The sequence below is a fragment of the Prinia subflava genome, chromosome 8 (assembly GCF_021018805.1).
Source record: "Prinia subflava isolate CZ2003 ecotype Zambia chromosome 8, Cam_Psub_1.2, whole genome shotgun sequence".
Lineage (NCBI taxonomy): Eukaryota > Metazoa > Chordata > Aves > Passeriformes > Cisticolidae > Prinia > Prinia subflava.
Window position 1 is genome coordinate 33242878 of NC_086254.1, and position 20946 is coordinate 33263823.

General features: G+C 43.7%; 1 protein-coding gene across 2 annotated transcripts in view; it reads right to left on the bottom strand.

Annotated features, from left to right (window-relative positions):
- The window catches only part of PTPRT (protein tyrosine phosphatase receptor type T), a 446577-nt gene that overhangs the window by 24400 nt on the left and 401231 nt on the right, over positions 1 to 20946 (bottom strand). For both annotated transcript variants that reach the window (XM_063404659.1, XM_063404660.1), the window contains 7 exons: positions 16642 to 16729; positions 9026 to 9102; positions 8119 to 8155; positions 7115 to 7212; positions 5242 to 5358; positions 3785 to 3939; positions 1102 to 1237 (listed from right to left, as the gene is read on the bottom strand). In XM_063404659.1, coding sequence (XP_063260729.1) covers positions 1102 to 1237; positions 3785 to 3939; positions 5242 to 5358; positions 7115 to 7212; positions 8119 to 8155; positions 9026 to 9102; positions 16642 to 16729 — 708 coding nt within the window. The remainder of the gene's footprint in view (positions 1 to 1101; positions 1238 to 3784; positions 3940 to 5241; positions 5359 to 7114; positions 7213 to 8118; positions 8156 to 9025; positions 9103 to 16641; positions 16730 to 20946) is intronic.

Below are 20946 nucleotides of genomic sequence, written 5' to 3' on the forward strand. Positions count from 1 at the left end.
CATGAAATATCACTCTTCTTTTTTTTTCTTAAGTCATGCCCAATATGCATATTTGGCTCTGTTTCACATGGAGACAAATTACACAGTGTGCTGTGTGACAGCTTTGGGAGCATCTCTCATCCATCATACAATGTGAGGCCTCACGTGTTCGTTTCAGATTTATGAGGAAAATGGGGAGCTGGGACAAAATGGGGGTGGGCTGGGGAGGACATCTGGGTGTAAAGCCTCTCTGTCCACAAGGCAATGGTCAGGGATGGGCCTCCAATAACACCAGAGAATCACAGAATTGTTTAGGTTGGAAAAGACCTCTAAGATCACTGAGTCCAACCCAGCACTGCCAAATTCACCACTGAACAGGTCCCCACCTCTACATGGCTGTTAGATCCTTGCAGGGATGGTGACTCCACCACTGCCCTGGGCAGCCTGTGCCAGGGCTGGAGAACCCTTTAAATTAAGAAACTTTTCCTAATAAACAACTTCACCTTCCCTGGTACAACTGTACAGAACTTACAGGCTTCTTCAGAACCCTGGGTTCTGGGTATTTTGGGTAAAATCTTTTCCCTAAAGTAAGTATGTGGAGCCCAACAAAATTAACAGCCTTTCTCTGTTCCAGGCTATTGTCCTGTCCCTCAGGAGGGGAAGGGGTTTAAGGGACACACATAAAACCTGTGCAACAGGGTAACAGCTCCACAGGAGTTTGTGCAGCTGCCAGATACTGTGTGTTGGAGCACTGTGCTTAACCAGCACCCAAAGCTTGAATCAAAGATGTTTCGTTTGCTTAGCCTGTAATTGATATACACTAGGTACTACTGCAGTGTTGCTATGAATGAGTCATGAGAGGCTTCAGGAGCTCTTTTCTCCTACTATGAGAATAAAATTATTCAGCAATGCACAGACCTAAACATCAAGATTTGCCCTCCTGTCTTGGAGGCCCCGAGTAGCTGCCAGCGAATTGATTTGGTGCAAATCTGGGCATGTTTAGCCACTGAAAGTTCTGCATAATCAAGGCACAGAGCGAGCCACTGTTGACTTAATAAATGGCTGGGCAGAGGAGCTGACAGGAAAGCAGCACCTCGTGCAGGGAGAGCTGCTGGCACCCACCTCTGTCTGCACCAAGTTGACCCTTTGGGAGCGCAGCTCTCGCACGCAGTTGAAGATATCCACCACGCCCTCGTTCTCTGCCATGTCCAGCATGATGTCGATGGCAATAAAGCACCCTGTCCTCCCAGCCCCAGCACTGCAAAAGAAAAACCAGGAGGGTCTGTGTGACCAAGGGGCTGTGGAGAGGCAGGGCTCTGGGGAGGAGAGAATAACAGCAGCACACACCCTGCTGTCTACTCCCGGGAGCTGCTCTGGCTCCTGCTGGATTCATTTTTCTGTCTGAGGATTTAAGGGAATGAGGGGAAATAGTATTTCTTGAAAGGGAAGCAGAAACAAAAGCTTTGTGTTATTGAACATCAACAAAATATTGCAAAAATACTCGTCATAATTTGGCAGGTCAGGTCACCTGCACACCCCTCATCACACAGGGGAGAGCAGCCTCTGGGTTGCAAACACAATTCCAGAAATTCCAGACACAATTCCAGAAATTTTCTTCCCTGGGACTCTCTAGAAGGCATGCATACATTTACTCCAGTGGGCATGATAAAAGCAGCTCAGTCCTCCACCTCAAATGCTTCTTTTCCCTTTTGAATCTGGAGGAGTTTGGATCCTGAGGAGGGTGATTTCAAGTTGTGGATTGTAAATTACAGAGAAAGGAGCTCGAGGCTACTTGAACCCTTCAGTTCAGAGCTCCCCACTGCTCGTGGGAATTGGGCCACCCCCTGCAGAACTGTGCTGTCCTCGTGTCCTCCTTCCCCTGGGGGAAATCATCCAAGCTGCTTAGGTGTGAAGGATGGAGAGAGGAGAACATCTCTTCACATCACTCTGAAGAGTTCACTCAGGAGAACTCTGCTCAAACCAGGGAAACTTCAGCTGCACTGAAAACTCCACCAGAGCCGAAAGCAAGGAGATATGAATGGCCATAAATTAATGGACCAGATTAATCAACTGCTGAATAGGGAGAAGATATTTTTCATTTGCAGAATTATAATGAATAAGTGGCATTTCCTCTCCCTTTATCTCTCAGCTTTTCAGAATTTTAACAAATAGTTTTACCAGTTCTATATTTAGAGGATCCTGGCACTTCATAAATATCCAACAGTGATATTATCCAGCCAGGCATCAGTGGGGAGAATTTGGTAATTACCACTTAAAGCAAGCCATTACAATTCAAAAGCAGACAAATAACAGGGAGGAAATGGCATTTATTCATTAAAATGGGAAGGATAAAAAATCTCTCCTTGCCTTCTTGGTGACAATGAGTCAGGTTCAGACACTTTCCAGGGCCAGCCCCATGCCATGGCACCAAAGCAGCAAACTCAGGCCCTCAGCTGTAAATGAAATCTCTCCTGCCAGCTCCTCAGGCTTAGCTGTACTTGATTATAAAACTGACTCACTGCTTGCTAAAAAATCCAACAAAACACCCACCCAGTCCAAAACTGTTTAGAAAAGATAAGATTTAATTGATTTTTCCTTTTTAAAGTAGTTGTAGGATGTATTTTCTCTCTTTTTCTCAAGACACAGAGCAGGAACTAGAGGCAATTCCTATGGATGGATTAGGGGTGAGATTTTGGGACAGCCAGCTCTGCTCTCCAGCCTTGTGCTCAAGCCACATCTTTAGTTCACACATGCCCTGAGCCCTGCAGACATAGCAGCTGCTACAAACCCAAACCCTGGGTTTGTAGCAATGCCTTTCCTTGCTTTTGAAGTAATTTAACTCCTTTCATTTGCTACCTGATAGTCACTGGGCAAGTTTTTAATCTGGGATTCCCACCCCAAATCCTGGGCTTTCAGGAAGCCAAGGTGCCCAAGGGCCAGACCCAACCAAACAAATATTTCAGACCATAGAGACATAAAATCACAGAATGGTCTGGGTTGAAGGGACTTCAAAGATTGTAGATCTAACCCCTGCTGTGGGCAGGGACACCTTCCACCAGAGCAGGTAAGGCCTTTAATGCTGGCACAAAGCTGAGCTGCAGCATGTGGGGCTACAGAAAAGCAAAGTTGCTTTAAAATTCTCTGGTTTTGTGTCAGTATTATCTGTTCTTCCCCATGAGGTTTGAGGGCCTGGAATGGCTGTCCCAGATACTCACCACCTCCCCAGCTCTGCTACGAGTGTCCAACAGAGCACAGAACACTGAGGGGGTCTTCTACATTTGAAAGGGGGTCTTCTACATTCTACACTCTCTGACCTACTCCCATCATCTCCAACTCACAGAAACACAGAATCACAGAATCACAGAATCACCAGGTTGGAAGAGACCTCCAAGATCATCAAGTCCAACCCATGCCTAACACCTCAACTAAACCATGGCACTGAGTGCCACATCCAGTCTTTGTTTAAACACATCCAGGGATGGTGACTCCACCACCTCCCCAGGCAGGGCATTCCAGTATTTTATCACTCTCTCTGTGAAAAACTTTTTCCTGATATCCAACTTATATTTCCCTTGGTGCAGCCTGAGAATGTGTCCTCTTGTTCTGTCAGTGCTGCCTGAAGAAAGAGACTCATGCCAGCTTGGCTGCAGATCTGCCACTTTAGGGAAGAAAACCATATTTCCCTTTGTTTCCTGGTGAAGCCCACAAACATTTAACCCTTAAACAGCTGCTGGTTCTTGCAAGGAGAGAAAGAGAGAGAGGGAAGGGCTGCAGGAGGAGGGGCTGGGGTGGAGAGCTGGCCTACCTGCAGTGCACCACGATGGGTCCTGCCTCGGGGGGGTTGAGGAACTTCACCTGGCGCACGAAGCCCAGGAGCCCGGTGGCGTAGCAGGGCACGCCGTGGTCCGGCCAGCTGGTGAAGTGGAACTGCCGGATCTCTCGGATCTCATGGTAGCCTTTCTGAGGAGACAACACAGCCTCTATTTCCCTCCCATCACACCCCAGGCAGCGTGTCCTGCTCCCTGCTGCCTTCTCTCACGCAGAGGGAAAACGAGCACTGAGCTCTCACCATGCATGGGAACGTGTCCAGAGCTGTGGATTTTCACTCTGGAAGCGTTTTCAGCCAAATTCCAGCTCCCAGGGAGGTGGGTGGAGCTCACCTGAGGGCTGGGAAGGTGAGTACCAGCTCCCAGTTCCAACCTCTGGTCTCAGAGTTCCAACCCACCTCATCAGGCTGACCTCAGCCCTGGCACTCCATGGCTCTGTTTACCCTCACCTTCTTGTGTTGTAGCCATAGAACACCAAAAATTCACTCTTCAATCCTGTTTGAGGCATTGAAGCAAGAGCCTGGGGAATGAACACATCGAGGGTGGGCATGCCCCAGGTAACAGCAGATTTTTGCCACCTCCTGCCAAACACTCTCAGTTTGAGGTACTGCTGGCAGTGAGAAGGGCAGAAATTGGTACCCAGAACCATCTTTTCTGGGGAGAGCAAGTTGTTGGCATGTGAAAATCATACCTTTATCTGCTCTGCAAAGAGTAACCCACAACTCTGGGTCAGCTGTGTTTTATTGTACAGGAAATGTGGGTGGAATCCAGCAGCAGCTCCTCTAGCCTGTCAGATTTTGGTATTAACATTTCTCACCAAGTTTTTTCAATGATTTAATGAAATATGGAGCTGATGTATCAGAAAACTGAAGCAATATTCCCAGTGTGGCTGATGTTCACTGAGCAAGAATTTTGGAAAAGCTTTAAAACCACTTACTGAGCGTTGGGAAAGTAATTTGGACAGACCTGGAATACACTGACACTTAGACTTCCAATTGCTAATTACAAATAACAAAATCTTCCAAATCCTGCTGGTTTGGGGATAGTTTTTAAACTCTTTCTCTTATTATATCCTCACTGCAGGTGAAAGGGGACCCTACCTGGCATCCAGCTTAACTGGTACCTTTTTTCCTCTGCCATTTGCCAGTGTGAAACAAGGCAGTTATTATGCCTGGCATGCCATCAGCTATCTGCTGCCTTTTGGATGCAGTTAAACTTTATGCACTGTGCATTTTACTTCTGTGGCTACATCAAGATGTTCCTGTAAAATCATTTGTCCAAAAATGGAATCCCTGTCAAAAATTTAGTTTGGTGAAAGTGAAGCCTGTCCAAATAGCACAGCTCCCATCTCCAAGAGCATTCTGGATGTGTTTCCCAGAGTTTCTGAACACAAATGAAGTGTGTCACAGTTTCAGCTGCCTGAAGACCTCCTTACCTTTTGGACAGTGAAGGTCCGTATGACATACTCTGCCAACGGCTCTGTCTCAATTAATGTGACTTTAATATCTCCATAGACTTCTGTGTCATCTGGCCAATATCGAACACACTTCACCTGGGGGGAAAAGGAAAATATTGAGAGGAGCTAGTTCAAGTTGAGGCAGAGCTGACCTACATTTTCCTCCACTTTCAAGCTGAAGCCAATGCAAATTGGGCTTATTTCTGAAGTGCAGAGTTGCCAAAATTAACTGTATAAATTAGATCAAAATTCCTCTACCATACATAGAAACAACAGGCAGATTTTTTAAAGTTCCCTTTGTTGTCCATAAATGTCCTTTGTTGTCCATGAACACAAATGATGCATTTAGATATTTTTTGGTTTTAAATCTCCTTTGACTTTCCATATGTGCCTGGCCCATATCAGATGTGCAGAACACCTGACAGTCACCACAACCATTTCTTTTGAGAAAAATCTGTGCTACTGCTTCTGTAATTCTGAACTCTCTCTGCTCAGCCAAAGAATTTCAGTTCATGGGGATTGTGGGGTACATGATGAGACACTAAATTTGTTTGACTCTGAGCTTCCTTTATCAGATGTGGACACAAACTTGGCATTTTACCAGCTGTGACAGGCTTCAACTGAGGCTCAAGAGAGAAATCCTCTGAGCAGGTGAACATATCCCTGCTCAGGCAGTTCTAGGAGCCATGTGCAAAACCACCAGAAGAAATAAAAGCAAGGCTGTGAAGCTCCAGAAGGGATATTTAGGCTAACAAAGACTATCAGGTTATTAAATGCTCTAGCATGAAAGAGTGGAACAATACCTAAAGCTGAAGCAATTAGCTGCTGCAAAGCAGGCTTCATGTTCCAGTTCCAGTCATAATTGAAAGGGGTTTTATAAATATTAAATATGATTAATGTAGGTTTGTTGTGGGGTTTTTTTTGTTGTTTGGGTTTTTTTCTTTTACACAAAGGCATTTATTTCGAACTGAAGTGTCAGTAGATGGAAAATAGAATAAATAGTAATAAATGAACAGAAGCAGCTGGCATTCAACCATGAGATCTAAGGGAAATCAAACACAAAGCAGCTGAATTACTAATGGCTCTGACTAAACGATAATTCAATTTTTTTTAGTACCAAAGCAATGGAAAGTGACAAACATCAGGACAAAAATTTTTTAAGAACTCCATTTTCTGGTTGAGAATGTCTCTAAAACAAAAACTATGCTGGGAAAAGCCACCCCAGATATTCTGCCTTCTTAGTTCCTGAGGTCCAGCCTACACCTTTTGAGTTTTCCATGTTTGGTCCCGTAATGGGCTTTGGGAATTGCCTTGTGCTGACACAGGGATGTCTGGTCCAGGTCAGTCCAGGAGAGGGAATTGTTGGGTGTTTGGGAGGCCAAAACTGCTGGGTGGCCCCAGTATCCATGAAAACCTCAACCACCAAGGAATGGTGACCTCAGGAACTCCAGGTTTTGTACACCTCTTGTGTAAAGAGGTCTTTTGATAGTTGGAGCACCAGACACACATCCTCACTGCTCTGGATTTTTAGAGGAGTATTCAAATCATCAGATAAGGAATAACTATTACAGAAGTACATTTTTCCTTCTGTACTGAGGAAGGAGACAGCTTCTGAGCCAGCATAAATTTGTATAACTCTGCCAAAGCCCAGACTTACAGCAGGAACATGATCCTTATTAGCCTAGAAGGGAAGCAGCTAAGCATTACAAAATCGAGCATTTTACAAAAAATCTCAGAGTGGCTGGATTCATTCCTTTCCTGCAGGAAGCAAAAGGCATTTTGCTGCTGAGCTGTGTTAGCTGTGTTGAACACAGCCCTGGTCTAGCTTTACACACTGGGAGTGGCACCTTACCCTGCCCACTTCCACCAGGTTGGTGACCATGACAACACTCGCGGAGTTTTCTTGCCAAATCATTCTCCAGAAATCCTTCACTGTCTCTTGCATCGGCCCTGGGGCAGGAGAGAAGACAAAAAGGACATCTCAAGAGAGTGCATGGCATGCCAATAACCCCTTCCAGCTGTTCTCCAGCCACTGTCCTGTTCCCACGGGATCCTGCTCTCTCTCAGAGCATCCCTCTGTCATTCAGGGTTACAGCCAGGAACAGCCTGGAGCCCTTTGGGAGGTCAGACCTTCCCTCAGAGCAGGTGTTTAAGGTTCCAGCATGGCAATAGAAGTGATGGCTGCAGTAGATAACACTGTATAAGTGATAGAACAAGGGTGTACCCCTCACTGAACCTGTATTAAGGCTGTTTTGTAACTCATACCTGATGCAGCACACCATTTCACAGTTCAGTGTCGATTCATTAGGAAGGAGGAAGGAAACAAGCAGAAATTAGCTCCTTTCTGAAGTTTCCCTCAGAAAAATTTCAGGTTCCAATAGGCAACCAATGAGTGCTTACAAGAGGTTTGTCAGTTTAGAGCCTCTCCCTGACCTTATTCCCTTTCTTGTAGGAAATTCATCAAGTGACTTACAGAAGGTGGTGTTCAATTGCATTTCTTACTAATTGCCCTCTCAGGCTCATCAGTCAGAGCTTATTCACACTGCCCACCTCAAGCAAGGTAAACTCAAGGCCCACCACATCCCCTGAAGATGTCCCCTCACACTTCATGCACAAATGGCACATTCTAGGCTGTACTGCCACCTCTGAGCCTGTGGCACTTTCTACTGCAGCTGAGGTTTTGAGTCTGAGTGCCATAAGGATCTTGGAAAATTCTATATCCTTCTCCCTTTTGCCCATGTAACAGATTTTCAGATGTTCCCCAAATCAGATGATGTCACCCCCATAAAAAGCTCCTACAACAGTGTAAACCAGCAGTGGGTTTGCAAATATTTAGACATACAAGAGTGAACTTGCCTTGAGTTGCAATGTAATGGCGAGGTCGATGGTACCCCTGGGAAAAAAAGAAAATAGATGAGTGTCTGTGAGATCACAGCTCAGACAAAGCCCACCAGGGATTTGATGGTGCCAGGTGCCAACTGCTGCCCTCTGGACAGTGTATAATTATGTAATATATTATAATTAACTGGGTTTGGAATGAATGAATGAATGAATGAAGGGGCAGCTGGGCTGCCCTGAGGGATTTTAAATGAGGGCATCTCCCTCAGGCTGAATAACACAATCTCTTCATGCCAAAGACAAGACAGGAATGGGGCACTTTTAAACCATTTCCACAAAGAAACCTGAATCCTGTGTTACCTGAGGGTAACGCAGAAAACAGATAGGCAAAACACTGCATCTTCTTGTTTGAAAAGAAGAAAGGTATGAATTTGTCTCTGTGAAAATTCTGAGAGCATCTTTTCAAGAAACTATTCTAAACATTTCCTGTTGCTGTGACTTAAGAGCTGCATTCAAGAAATGCATGTGCATTGGATCACTCTGTATGTGAGACAGAGGCTGCTCTTCCAATGTCGTTTTTTAACATTAAAAAAAAGTCAATCTGTTTACATACATGCCTTCTGCACCACAACTTTGTGAGCAATGCTATTGTGAGGGGCTGATGCTGATTTCTGCATCCATCACTTAAGCCCACGTCCCACTTATGCTGGTGGATCTGTCAAACACAGGAAATCTCCATCTGCCCAGATTGGTCAGACACAATAAACCGGAGACTGAGAGCCTTCTCCCTGTCACAACACGATGTTTGCACAACGTTCAGCTGTCATTCAATCAGATGCACAGCCTGTCCCTGTGTCAGAGGCACCAGGCTCATGAGCAGCCCTGTCACAGGCGGGTTTGTCACGGGGATGTCCGCGAGCCTTACGTCGATGTAATTGGCGTTGATGTAGTCGGAGTGAGGGTCCCCATCCAGCAGCTGCAATCTCACTCTTGAGTGATCATCTGAAGGAAGGAAAGGAAAAAGAAGTGACAGTAACGATAAAGAGGAGTTTCTAAGTGCTCTGCTGCGTCTGCTGACTCCTGCAAGGGTGGTACCATGGAATTACACAGTGCCCTGAGCTGAGAGGGACACACGGAGTGCAACTCCTGGCCTCAAAAACCCCACTGTGGTAACTGAATAATTGAATACTTACAATAATCAAAAATGGAATAGCACCTTGTAGTACTGACAATTGGTCTGAATTTAGGCTTCAGGCTCTGCCAGTGTCTGTGTGAAGGGCAGGTGAGCAACTTTCTCATTCTGGCCTCGGAAAATCTTAAAGAGGAATTCAAACAAACCTTGGGAAGTGAGAAACCATCCGCAGGTGGTGTTTTCCCAACACGTTTACTGGCAAAAGTTGTTTATAATAGGGTGTAGACTCTACTAACTAATCATGTTCTTTGTACTGAACTACTCTTATAAAAGTAGAATTTAGAAGAATAAAGTTTGTTCTCATTTTCACCATTATATTGAGAGTCATGTTGTTATTCCTGTGCCATCCCAAAATGATAACAACAGCACCACATGTATTCCTATTGCTAAAAGCCCTTTGTTTTGTGTTTAAGATGTAAGGTTTAGATCCTTAAGTTAGTCATGCTCTGTATTCATTAAATTCATTGCTGTCACCATAATTATTGTGGAGATTTGAGACAGGTCACAAATGTCACCTGGTTTGGGAGGTTTGGGAGAGACCTTTGCAAGGTGTATCTCCATGACAAAAACCATTTTCCTGCTTGGAAGCTACAAACTCCCTTGGCTTCATCTGATCCATGAAAACTGAGGCAAGAGCTAAAACTGACAAGACCAGGACATAATTAAATAGATCACAACAGAGATACAAAAGATTAAGGAGAGTAAAATGGTAATGAAACCCTGCAAATAAGAAATGGAAAACCCCAGAAACTGGAAGGAAATACAAATTAAATCAGAGTAACATTCCTTTATGTTACCCACAGAACTCCCAGCAGCAAAATGGCATCGAGGCAGTATTGAAAAAACCCAACAAAATCAGAAATGTCCATCTTTTTGAGGAAATTCAAAGTTACTTTAGATAAGGCAATAAAATAGCAGAGATCAATCTTTTCATCTCCCAGCATGCTTTACAGTTCAGACACAGAAAGGAGCTACCCCAGCGGGCAGATTGTGTCATGATTTTCCACCGGGGGAATATTTTGATCCTTGTGTGGAACAGCTGGTGCTGGGCTCTGTCACAGGACACACTCCAGAGCCAGGCTGCTGATGTGATTTGCTCTGGCAATCCCAGCACTGGGATGCAGCTCATTGCAGAACTGCTTCTAAGGGCCAGTTGCTTGGCAGAGGCTACTGGGTTACGGGGGTCACTGCTGGCCATGCTGTGCTCATTTTTAAATGATTTTTTAAAAGAAGTATAATACTGAGTCCATTAAGTTTATTTCCTCCCTGCCAGCTCTATGGAGAACAGCTCTCAGTCAGAGCAGCATTAATGTTTAGCAGCACTTTGCAGAACACAGGCCTAAGCATGATTTACATTCAATTAAATAGAATCATAGCAATGAAATATAAAAATATGAGGTATGATTCTGCAGTAACTCAGTCAAAAGGGGTTTAGTCATGTCTTAATTAAATGTAGAATCAGATAATAATTGTGAAGACAGATGTGCGAGCAGTTCTGAAAACCAAGACCTGGATATATATTAAATATTCATTCAGCTGTGTAAAGGAATGGTTCTACTCTGTTCAGCCATTGGGCGAGATTCACACACCTAAAATAAATACAACCACATTGCTGCATTCATCAAATCCCATATCTGCATTCCAAGAAGGTTCTGCAGGTGAATCCATCAAAAGCTCTGCTATATTTGTATTAATAAATTTAACCTTTGTAGACACAGGGAAGGGGGAATATTTCTCCGAGTGCTGATGTTCCCAATTACCTGCACTCAAGGCAGCTGCACGAGGAGTCACAGTAAATCATGTGGTTAGACAGACAACAAAAGAATTTATACGTAGAGCAATTCACAAAGACAGACAAAGAGCTGATTAAACCGGACATGTGGGTGAAATACAGGGAAACAATTTCACACTTGCAATTCCAGGCAGCAAACAAAGCTTGTTAGGAACCAGAGCAAAGAAAAAGCAAACCCTGGAGCCAATGCCTGGGAGGAGAACATTTACTGACTCCTCCCAGGAGAACACCACTGTGGAAGTCTCAACTCATTGCAACAACAGAACCAAAAGTGATGAGACCAAACGTGTCCCCAATGAGAGGGGAAAGGGATCCCAGGTCCATTTTTAATGAGGGACACACGCAGTGTCTGTAGCTGGAGCACTCTGAATAACCCTGCAGGGAGCACCTGCCTCTCTTCATTTAATGGAGTCAAATATCCAAATTAAGTTTCAGCACTTTGAGGCACTCTTTGGACAGAAAGTGAAACCAGGCAGGATGACCACACCCAGAGGGAGCTGAACGGGGAGGACCTGGGGAGCAGACTGCAGAGCAGCTCCATGATTTCAGGCCATTATGGATAATTATGGCTATTAAGGAGGGATGCTCTGTAGCTGCAAAAAAATGCTGTTGGTTTGTTTTCCTTTTTCCTCTATTTTTTAAAGTCAAATATGGGAATAAAATAAAGAATGAAGAAATTTAACTTAATTTTTTCGGGTTTTTTTGTTTGTTTTTTTTAAAGGAGACATTCAGTCTAATCATATTTTGGGACCAAATGAAAAATGCTTTAAGCTGAACTTTGCTTTCGGAGGACAGAATTCAGAATAGTTCATTGCATATTTTACTAAAATGAGATTAATTCCTGAGGGAGATTTATTGCTCTTACAAGTGAGAACAGGGCAGCAGAAAAAAATCCGTATATATGTGAAGCACACAAAATATTAATGATGTCTTAATGGTATCTTTAACCTTGTTCCAAAGTTTAGGAGAACAGTCTGGATGAAAGTTCATAAAATAAGCTCCCTTATAAATCTCTTTTTTCCACAAGCAAAACTTTGGGATTTGACTTTAAAAAAAAAAAAGGGAAAAAAAGAGAGACAAATTATTATGCTTAGTATTAAGGATCTTGTACTTAGTTTTTTTTTGCCTACAGACTTTAAAGGGCTATATAAAGAGCAGCAAATGCCTTTATTATATCTTCTCCCAATGGTTAAAACTTATTTCTGATTCTTCTCTATCCACTGGCCTCCTCTAGCCAAGGACACAGCATTCTTGGCAGACTGAAATGAAAGTGTTGCTCAACTCTTCACTAAATTTATCAGACATCAGATCCCTGTGTGTTGGAAATGGATTCTAAGAAACATTAAAAATTGAGGGAAAAACAGAAAAAAAGTTGCATTCAGGACCACAAAAAAAAATAGAAAAAAACCTTAACAAATGTGTAAATGGTTTTATTTCTCCCTGTTTACTCCAGTTCTGCAAGTTAGCAGAACTCTAAATTTATATGAAGAGTAGTTTGACTGAAAATTGGTCTTAAAACAGACTTCAAAAATGACAAGGATTTCACTGAAAAGCTCCGTGCTCCCATTTTAGCACAGAATTGTTACCGTTTTAAACTCCTGTCAAAATTCCCATTAGTGAGCATTTGAAGCATCATCGCAATTTTTCCACGTTTCATTTTGACACCAGCACTGGATTAATCTCACACAACTTTCCCCATCGAAACATTACACAGCTCCTCAGAACTGCCTGTCAGGGTTCCCCACGCAGGAGCGGGGAAACACAGACAGCTCTGGAGATTTTCTGTGAGAAAAGATGACTTATCCTCACTCTGTCCTGCCCTTTCTGCCCCCAGACTGTGCCTGGGTAACATCCAGGAGTGATAAATCCCACCCTGGCAGGGTCAAATTCCACAGACGTGCAAGAGTTTAGGCACTACGGAAGAAATCAGGGAATAAAAATGAGTGGAAATGGGGAGATTTCTGTTCTAAATCCAACACTGATGTCAGGCAGTGGCACAGGCTGTTTCTGGAAGTGTCCAAGGCCAGGTTGGATGGGGCTCAGAGCAACCTGGGACAGTGGAAGGTGTCCCTGGAATGCAGGGGTGGCACTGGATGAACCTTGAGGTCCCTTCTAACCCAAATCATTCTGGAATTCTGTGCAGGTTTTTTTATTTCATGCCTTATCCCTGTCTGTGTGCAAGAAGTGCTCTCTACCTGTGTGCCAGCTGAAAGCTTCTTCATCTCTTCCACCCCAAAATTCTCTAATTAATTCACAATTTTCCAACCCAAAGCATACTGCAGTCAGAGCATGAAGAAAACAAAGCAAATTTCTCTTTGTCCTTTTGTCACCAGCTCAGTTTTGAGTGGACCATCATGAGACTTAAAAGCCAGGGTGCCTCAGTGGGAAAAAGAAAGGCACAGGAAGTGCCCTCCACCAGCTGAAGCAAAACACAGTTCTACCTCTTCTCATCTGAGAATCAGCTCTCATCTGAGAGATTTTATTCTCCTGTAATGTAATGGCTCTGAATCTGGGCAAGATGGAGAGAAATCAAATAGAACCAAAGGTCCCATATAGCTTCTGGACATTTTCTCTTCTCTTGTAATAGATTCAGCTCAACATCCCTCCTCCAACAATCACTTACTCATGCTCTTTGAAGGGCTCAATATCTGGGCCCTAAAGCAGAATTAAATCATTTTGCTTCAGCACATAAATGGGTACACTGCCTACGCTTGGCCCCTAAAGAAAAACTTGGCATCTCCACAACTGCCTTTGTTTTTACAGCTTTTATAAAAGTGCAGGAGCAAAGCTCATGGATTCTGTTCATATAATAAAAGGTTCAAGAAGGACAGTTTCCCTCAGCATGGTAAATCTGTCCGCACCTTCCCACCATCCACAGTGGATTTCTGTGGTCGTGCAGGCCCCAAATCCACCAAAAACAATTACAGCTGGAAGCATGAAAAGCTGGGAGAGCTCTTGGAGCTCTCTTGCCCCTCCTCTGCATGAACAGATCAGCTCCCAGGCTGGCCTGCAGCTCTGGGTTGCAAATGTAAGAAGAGCAGGTGTTGGGGCTGGCGGTGTGATCCAGGTTTTCAGAGCGAGGCACGATGTTAATGCAGCTCTGGGAGAGCAGTGAGCCAGTAAAACACTCCTGTAACTCTGCTCTTACCCATGAGGCTGTAAAGACAAGATCTAATCTGCTGTGATTCACTGAGCAATGCTGCTCTTTGCAAGGGCTTACAAACCCACATTTTAACACCAGTCAACGAAGCCGCTGCAGGAGTCAGATCAACACCTGACTTTCCAACTCACTCCCCAGAAGGCAGGGGATTTGTTGTTCCAGGAGTGATGAAATGGCAGCACTGGTTAAATAAATAATGGTAATTGCCACCTGCAGCCTTTTACCAAATAAAGTGGTAGGGGCAACCAGTGCCTGCTCTGGCTTTCACCAGCCATTACAATTGAAGAGCAACAGAACAGCTCAGGGTATAACTGTGTTCCACCTCCTCTGCTCAGGCTTTTGCCCAGTTTGTACCCACAGAGCACAGTTTGTTTTCATGACCTGCCTAGAGGGAACCACTGTCCTGCTATTCTCAGCTCTGCTCTCCATCCTGCCCCTGACTTCACTCAGGCAGTTTGCCCAACTCGCCCACCAGCGGGGTCTGGCTCCAGGCACAGCTGGTAAATTTGCAATGGTTTTACAAAGTATCTGATCAATGATATGCTCCTTCCTTAGGCATCCTTCTTTCCTTTTCCCTATTGTATATTTCTAAATCCTCCTTGCTGTCTTTTAAAAGAGCCCTTGCCTCCTTCTCAAACTCTTTGTTCTGATAAATATTTGAAGAGAAGAAAGCCCACTCCATCCTCTCAGCCGCATTTCGAAATCTTTCCCAACAGTCCTCAAATTCAAGCTCCTTTTCTCACACTTTACACTGTGCAGATCCTTGTTCCTCAGCTCTGATTACATTTTGCATTCCCTTACTCAAGTTCATCACCTCCCATCAGCACTGCTGCTGTATTTCTGTTTAGAGCTAAAAGGCTCGCGTCACTCTTCGTTAGACAACAATTTGTCTTTGTGAACACCTTCTCTTTAGCTAACATCCCATTTATCTTCCTTGATTTTGCTTCTTGAACTCCTCACATTTCACTTGGAGCTCAAGGTTTTCTTCATGACCACCTTCCTCACAAATGAGATGGAAGCTTTTGCACACAGTTTTGCCTCTCTTCACCTCCGTTTTTGAATTATGCCAAGTGCTTCCAGAAAATCACACAGAGAAACAAAGTCTTTCACATTTCCTTTCTCATATCATACGACAGCAATTCCACTTTCAATCCAGTGTTTATAGCTGGATGATTCATTTAATCTTTTAGCAATTTAGTCTTTTAGACTCATTTAATTGGAGTTAATTGTACAGACAGGTAAATTGAGCCTCTGTCTGGACGTCTCTCTTTGCCACACAAAGCTCACAGCAAAGTGGAGCCAAAATTAAGAGAGACAACTTGCATGCTAATTGTAATATTCCAGTAGTCACTTCCATTTTCCACATGGATAAAGAACACTGGTGAACTTGGTGACCTGCTTACAACCACGCAAATCCAGCAGCAGAACTGGGATCACATCAGGGCTCACAAACTTCAATTTCCATTTCCAGATTCCTTCATCTTTACCACGGGGCCCTGAACTGAGATGTTCTATGTCATCCCCCCAAAACTGCCACATGAATCATTTATTTCAAGGCTTCAAAGAGAGAAGTAGTTATGTGTGAAGTTTCTTTATGAAGAAGTTGAATTTTTTGTTGTTGTTGTTTTGGTGTTGTTTCTTTTTGTCTGTTTGTTTTGGGTTTTTTAACTTTTTTTTTTTTAGTACAATCTATTTGTTCTACAAGAAATACATTTTTAGCACAAGAAAAAATACAGTATGAAATATATCACTCAGCATGGCTTAATTTTGCTCCTAGAGCATTCTATAGATTTTCCCAGTCATGAAAATCCATGGCACATTCATTTATATTCTGATTTCTTGTTCTGATGGTTTCAAGCTTGGCTTCTCCAACTTGATGCAGCTCAGTAGCCTTTGAAAAGAATTAATTCTCACACCTCTTCTCCCAGTCATTATCAGGAATAATGAAACACTGGTGAACTGCCTGGAGAGGTTGTGGAAAGCTCAGTTTTGGAGAGCAAAACCTGGCCTCTGAGCCATAGCTAAAAATCTGATGTATCTGCAGCTCCTTTGTGCTCCCTTTTGTGGCACTGGAAGCTCTGGGTTTTGTAGTGAAAATAGATAGAAAATGGACATCATCACATAAAAAGTGACAAAAGGATTTAGCCTTGAACCTACAAACCTAAAGCAGGAAGCAAGGCAGGTAGAAAATGTGTAACATCATGTGATGATGTTATGAAAAATAAGCATTAAAAAAAACATGAAGTAAAAGAAATGCCAGGAAAAAAGCTTGTAACAAATGGACTGAAGGCTCAGCACTGTCAGCCAGCTCCTGGTGAGCTTCTCCAACACGCCCTTCCCCCCAGCACACACGTAAGATCCCACAGGATGCCCAGTTTGATGTGAATTTACACCTACAGGAGATTATGTTTCCATATCTGTTCTTGTTGCGGTTCTCGTCTTCCTTGGCCGTATCCCAGGACGCCGTCTGCCCCTCGGGGAGTGCCTGCAAAACAAACAGCAAGGGAGGGTTAAAAAACCTGGCCAATGCCTGCAGGTGGGTGAAGAGGCCTGAAGAAGAGCAGGGCAGAAATAAAAGAGCTGCATAATTGAGGAGATGACCAAGGAAATGGCTGCTGGTGAGGAAAGGGCTCTTCCACTAATGTGAAAAGCAGAGCTCGGTGCAGACCATTTGCATCTCTTGGCTTCTGCCAGCCAAGAATCATTTTCCTCCTGCTACTTCTCATCTAAAAAGATCAGGGGAATTTGTTTCTGGCTGCACAGTCACAGGTTAACCTCATTTCCCCTGCAGAACAAGGCTTGGGGAGTTTTCACTTGACTACACCTCTAGGAAAACCCAGATGGTTGAAACCCAGCACTCAGCCTTTCATATTTAAGCTGAAAATACAGTGTTTTCACCTATTTCTGTGTTAATAATGGATGATGCAATACAAGCCATTCCCTGGATTTCTCTGGGGAAAGATAAAGCAGCTCAGGGTTTTGGATCATGTGTAAGAAAGAGAGGAAAAACAAGGCAAAGCATGCCCATGAACCACAGGGATAAACAGCCAATTTCCTAAAATCTGCTCTTTTAGTTGAGGGAGGAAGGGAGGAAGGAACTGGCATCACACAGTGTCACCCTCCCTGCAGCTCAGCCCTACAACTATTCTGCACACCCTCAAATGAGCCACTTTATCCTAGAGACATGTCCAGGAGGGATTTTCAAGGCAGAGCTTGGCAAGCAGCAGTTGGCAAAGGACAGGCTGGAGGATGGTCCTGCCTTCCTTGGGAAAAATGTGGGTGAAGAGAGCAGCCCCTCCTGAGCTGCCTTGCTGGATCTGCCTCCTCCCAGATGCACCCCCTGACATGATTCTACATCACTGAAACCATCACTGAGAGTTTTGTTATTTCTGGTCCCTGGGGATTGCAGAGGGTCTGTACCACAGTCGTTGTACAATCACATTTGCCTCAGCCAGCAGTAGTTTGACACAGCTGTGCTACAAAATGAATTCATATTCATCTTCACAAGCCACCCAGATCTATTCTGTGCCTGAATGCAATAGCAGAGAGACACAATTAGGATCTCCAACAGTGATGTTACAATTAAACTCTGTATGAGCAAACCCCTGGCAGAGCAGATCACTGTGTATTTCCCCCAGAGGGTTCCAGGACAGAAAATGCCAGGCACTGCAGCACTGCCACCAGCTCTGCTGACAAAGACAGGGACACTGAGCTCCTATTCAAAAGCCCAGGAGAAAGAGTAATAACTCTGTAATTGGTGAGGGCTTTGATCACACATATATTTCCTTTGCAGACTCTTGTTTCCAAAGAGCAGCTCATCTTCTGAGGAAAAACACCCAACCAACAAACCCACACACAACAAAAAAATCCCTGAGTGAAAGAAGAGGTGAAGAAAGCTCATTTTCATCTTCAAAGAGCGAGGAGAAAGGTGCCTTATTTTTCCACTAATACTGAATTACAGCAGATTGACCAGAGAATGGCAACAGTCATTAGGCACCTAATCAGAGCCATCTGAAAAGAAAAGAAAATAAAAGAAAATCCTTTCTCATGACTTCCACATGGGAGAAGCTCTCTTGGCCAGAGAAAATATATTCAGGCCCAATAAATCCCTTTTCAACACACCATATCCTTTCATTTGATTTGAACATGCAATTCTCCACTGAAATTGATGTTTTTATATTTGCTGATAGAGCCTCCAAAGATTTAAGAATCCAGGATTTTTTATCTCATTCAATACCACAGAAATCCCTCCTTTCCACAGAACTGACCAGCTCTGAAGGGAGGGAGCACAGCTCTGGTTGATGATGAGCACAAACCACCTATGTAGGGGCACTCCTTATATAAACTTTTATAAACACACTTTTATAAACATCAGATGAACAAACTGGAGTAACTCCATGCACAAACAAAATAATTTGCCCATGAGATCCCCAAAAATGCAGCACTAAGAATTGGAACTACATTAAAAATAAAGACAAAAATATGGATTATAATTGGCTTGCATCCAGAAAATAAGGAGCACAGCTAATGCTTTGTTCGTTCAGGGTTTTTTTTGTTCAATAAATATCTCTATAATTGTAAAAAGAGTCCTGATTCTATCTGCATTATCAGCAATGTTAAATCAGGACAGATCACTCAGGCACCTGTATTTAATCCATTTTTCACAGGAAATTCTCCCCCTTCTTTCTTTGACTTGGTAACAGATGAATTTTAGTGTTCAAAAAAACTATACTTGATTTTTAGGCTTTTTCTACTTCTAAAATTCTCTAAACTTCTCTTAGAAAAGTTTTCTGAAATTTATACTGAAATATCCTCCCACTAGTGGAATTTAGGTTACAGTGAAGCTTTTTAAACTAAATTGATCTAAATTTTAGCTGAAATTACAAGGCTAGATCTCTCAAAGCCAGCTTCATCTCAATCAAGCTTCCTCAGCACCATGGCCCAGACATAACTGTAGTGTTCCCATTCAACTGAGGCTCACTGCAAGCCAATTAATACTTTGGATGGATGCATTTAGCTAGTTTGCTGTTTGCTTTTAATTTAAATACAGAAACTCTAAACTCTAAACTCTACAGAACTCTTCATTTTCACCCATCAACCTCCATGCACCAGTTTTGCTGCCAAAGGCAATGAGATCAATTCAAAGCCTTCCTGTTCATCCCAAAGTGTGCCACGGAGCCCTGGCCCTCTCCCTGAAGCCATTCCCTTCTCAAAAGAGGTGGAAAAACTCTTCTCACAAATCTGCTGGGAGCCACAGTAAAAATTACCTGGGCTGAAAAACACAATCGGAAAAAAAAATGTATTTCAGCCATTCATTTTGCAGTGTCCCATCATAGCCTGGACCACCAGAGCTGTCCTTCTGGCCACATGAAAATGTTTAGGCAGAAATTAAAGGGGTTTTAATTTAATTTTTTAATTAAAAAATTAAAGTCCAGGGTTGAGTTCCACAATCTGAATGTTCTCAGCACTAGGATGCTTGAGGAAAGGAGCCACAAAATCTAAAATAACTGAACAGTCTCAGTAATGCAGCAGGAGAATGTGCATTAGTGACATCCTAAATCATAACAGAAAATGGGTTTGGATAATTAAGCTTATTATCTCCTTAGCCAGTAATTGGTGCTGGCAATAAGTCTGTGGGACTGGTCCCACAGCTCCCAACAAATCAGAGCTGATACGTTCTGGAAAAGGAACCGGTGACATTTGAATGTGTCACGTTTAAATGTTTATGGCTATTCCCAATCCCAAACAGTGCCATCTACACCCGGCGCCACTGACGGATTTTTCTGTTCCACTTCTTTTATCACTGAACAGAAGCAGCAGCCAAAAAGGCCCAAAGTCACACTTTGCCCTCAGGTGCAGCAGGCAGCCCCAGAATAACACAGACACGGGAGTGCTGACAGATTCTGCCATTGTTCACACCCAGTTAACACTCGTTTCACACCAGCACTGACACCCTCACAATCCCACCCTGCTTCTCAGCTCCGCCTGCAGCTACCAGGAATGTTCTTCTAGATGCCCTCAGCTAAACAAGCTGCCTGTGCTCCAGCGTGTAGGTGCAGGCATCCTTTAAACAAATATGGAATGCAATTTCCAGGTTACTCGGCGGAGATGGGAACGCACAGAGATAAGAGATTGTCATGTGTGACTGATATGCTCCGTTCAAAGTGATTTTTCATGAGAGTGAAATTATTTGGTAACATGTCACTAAACAGGCTGCAATTTATGCTATCAATTTGCAAAGTAAGTAGAAAATCAGCTCCTTGGAAGAAAAAAAAGAGAGCATATTTGGAGGTGACACTGATATTAGTGTCTGAAAACACATTTTAAAAGAGACATCAAATTCTTTCTCGAGATTCTATCAGCTGCTCTGCAAAGCGTCTTGCAAAGCCAATTTTGCAGTTCTGTGCTCCTGCAGATCCCAGGCTGAGCCCCCACTCGCAGCCAGCTCAAACCTCCTACCTTCCAGGAGCTCTCTGACATCCCCCCTCTGCTATTTGGAGCTCAGGTGCTGCCTCCATGCCATGCTCCAAGCCCCAAACCCCACCATGGAAAACGCCTGTGACTGGAGAAAGGGTGGAACCAGCAGGGGATTTGTGAGCGTGTGGCACTCTCCAGGCCAGCCCTTGGAAAGAAAGGAATGATGCAAATCCATGGAATGTCATCATCACTGTGTACGTCTGCAGACAGCGCTTTCTGGGGAAG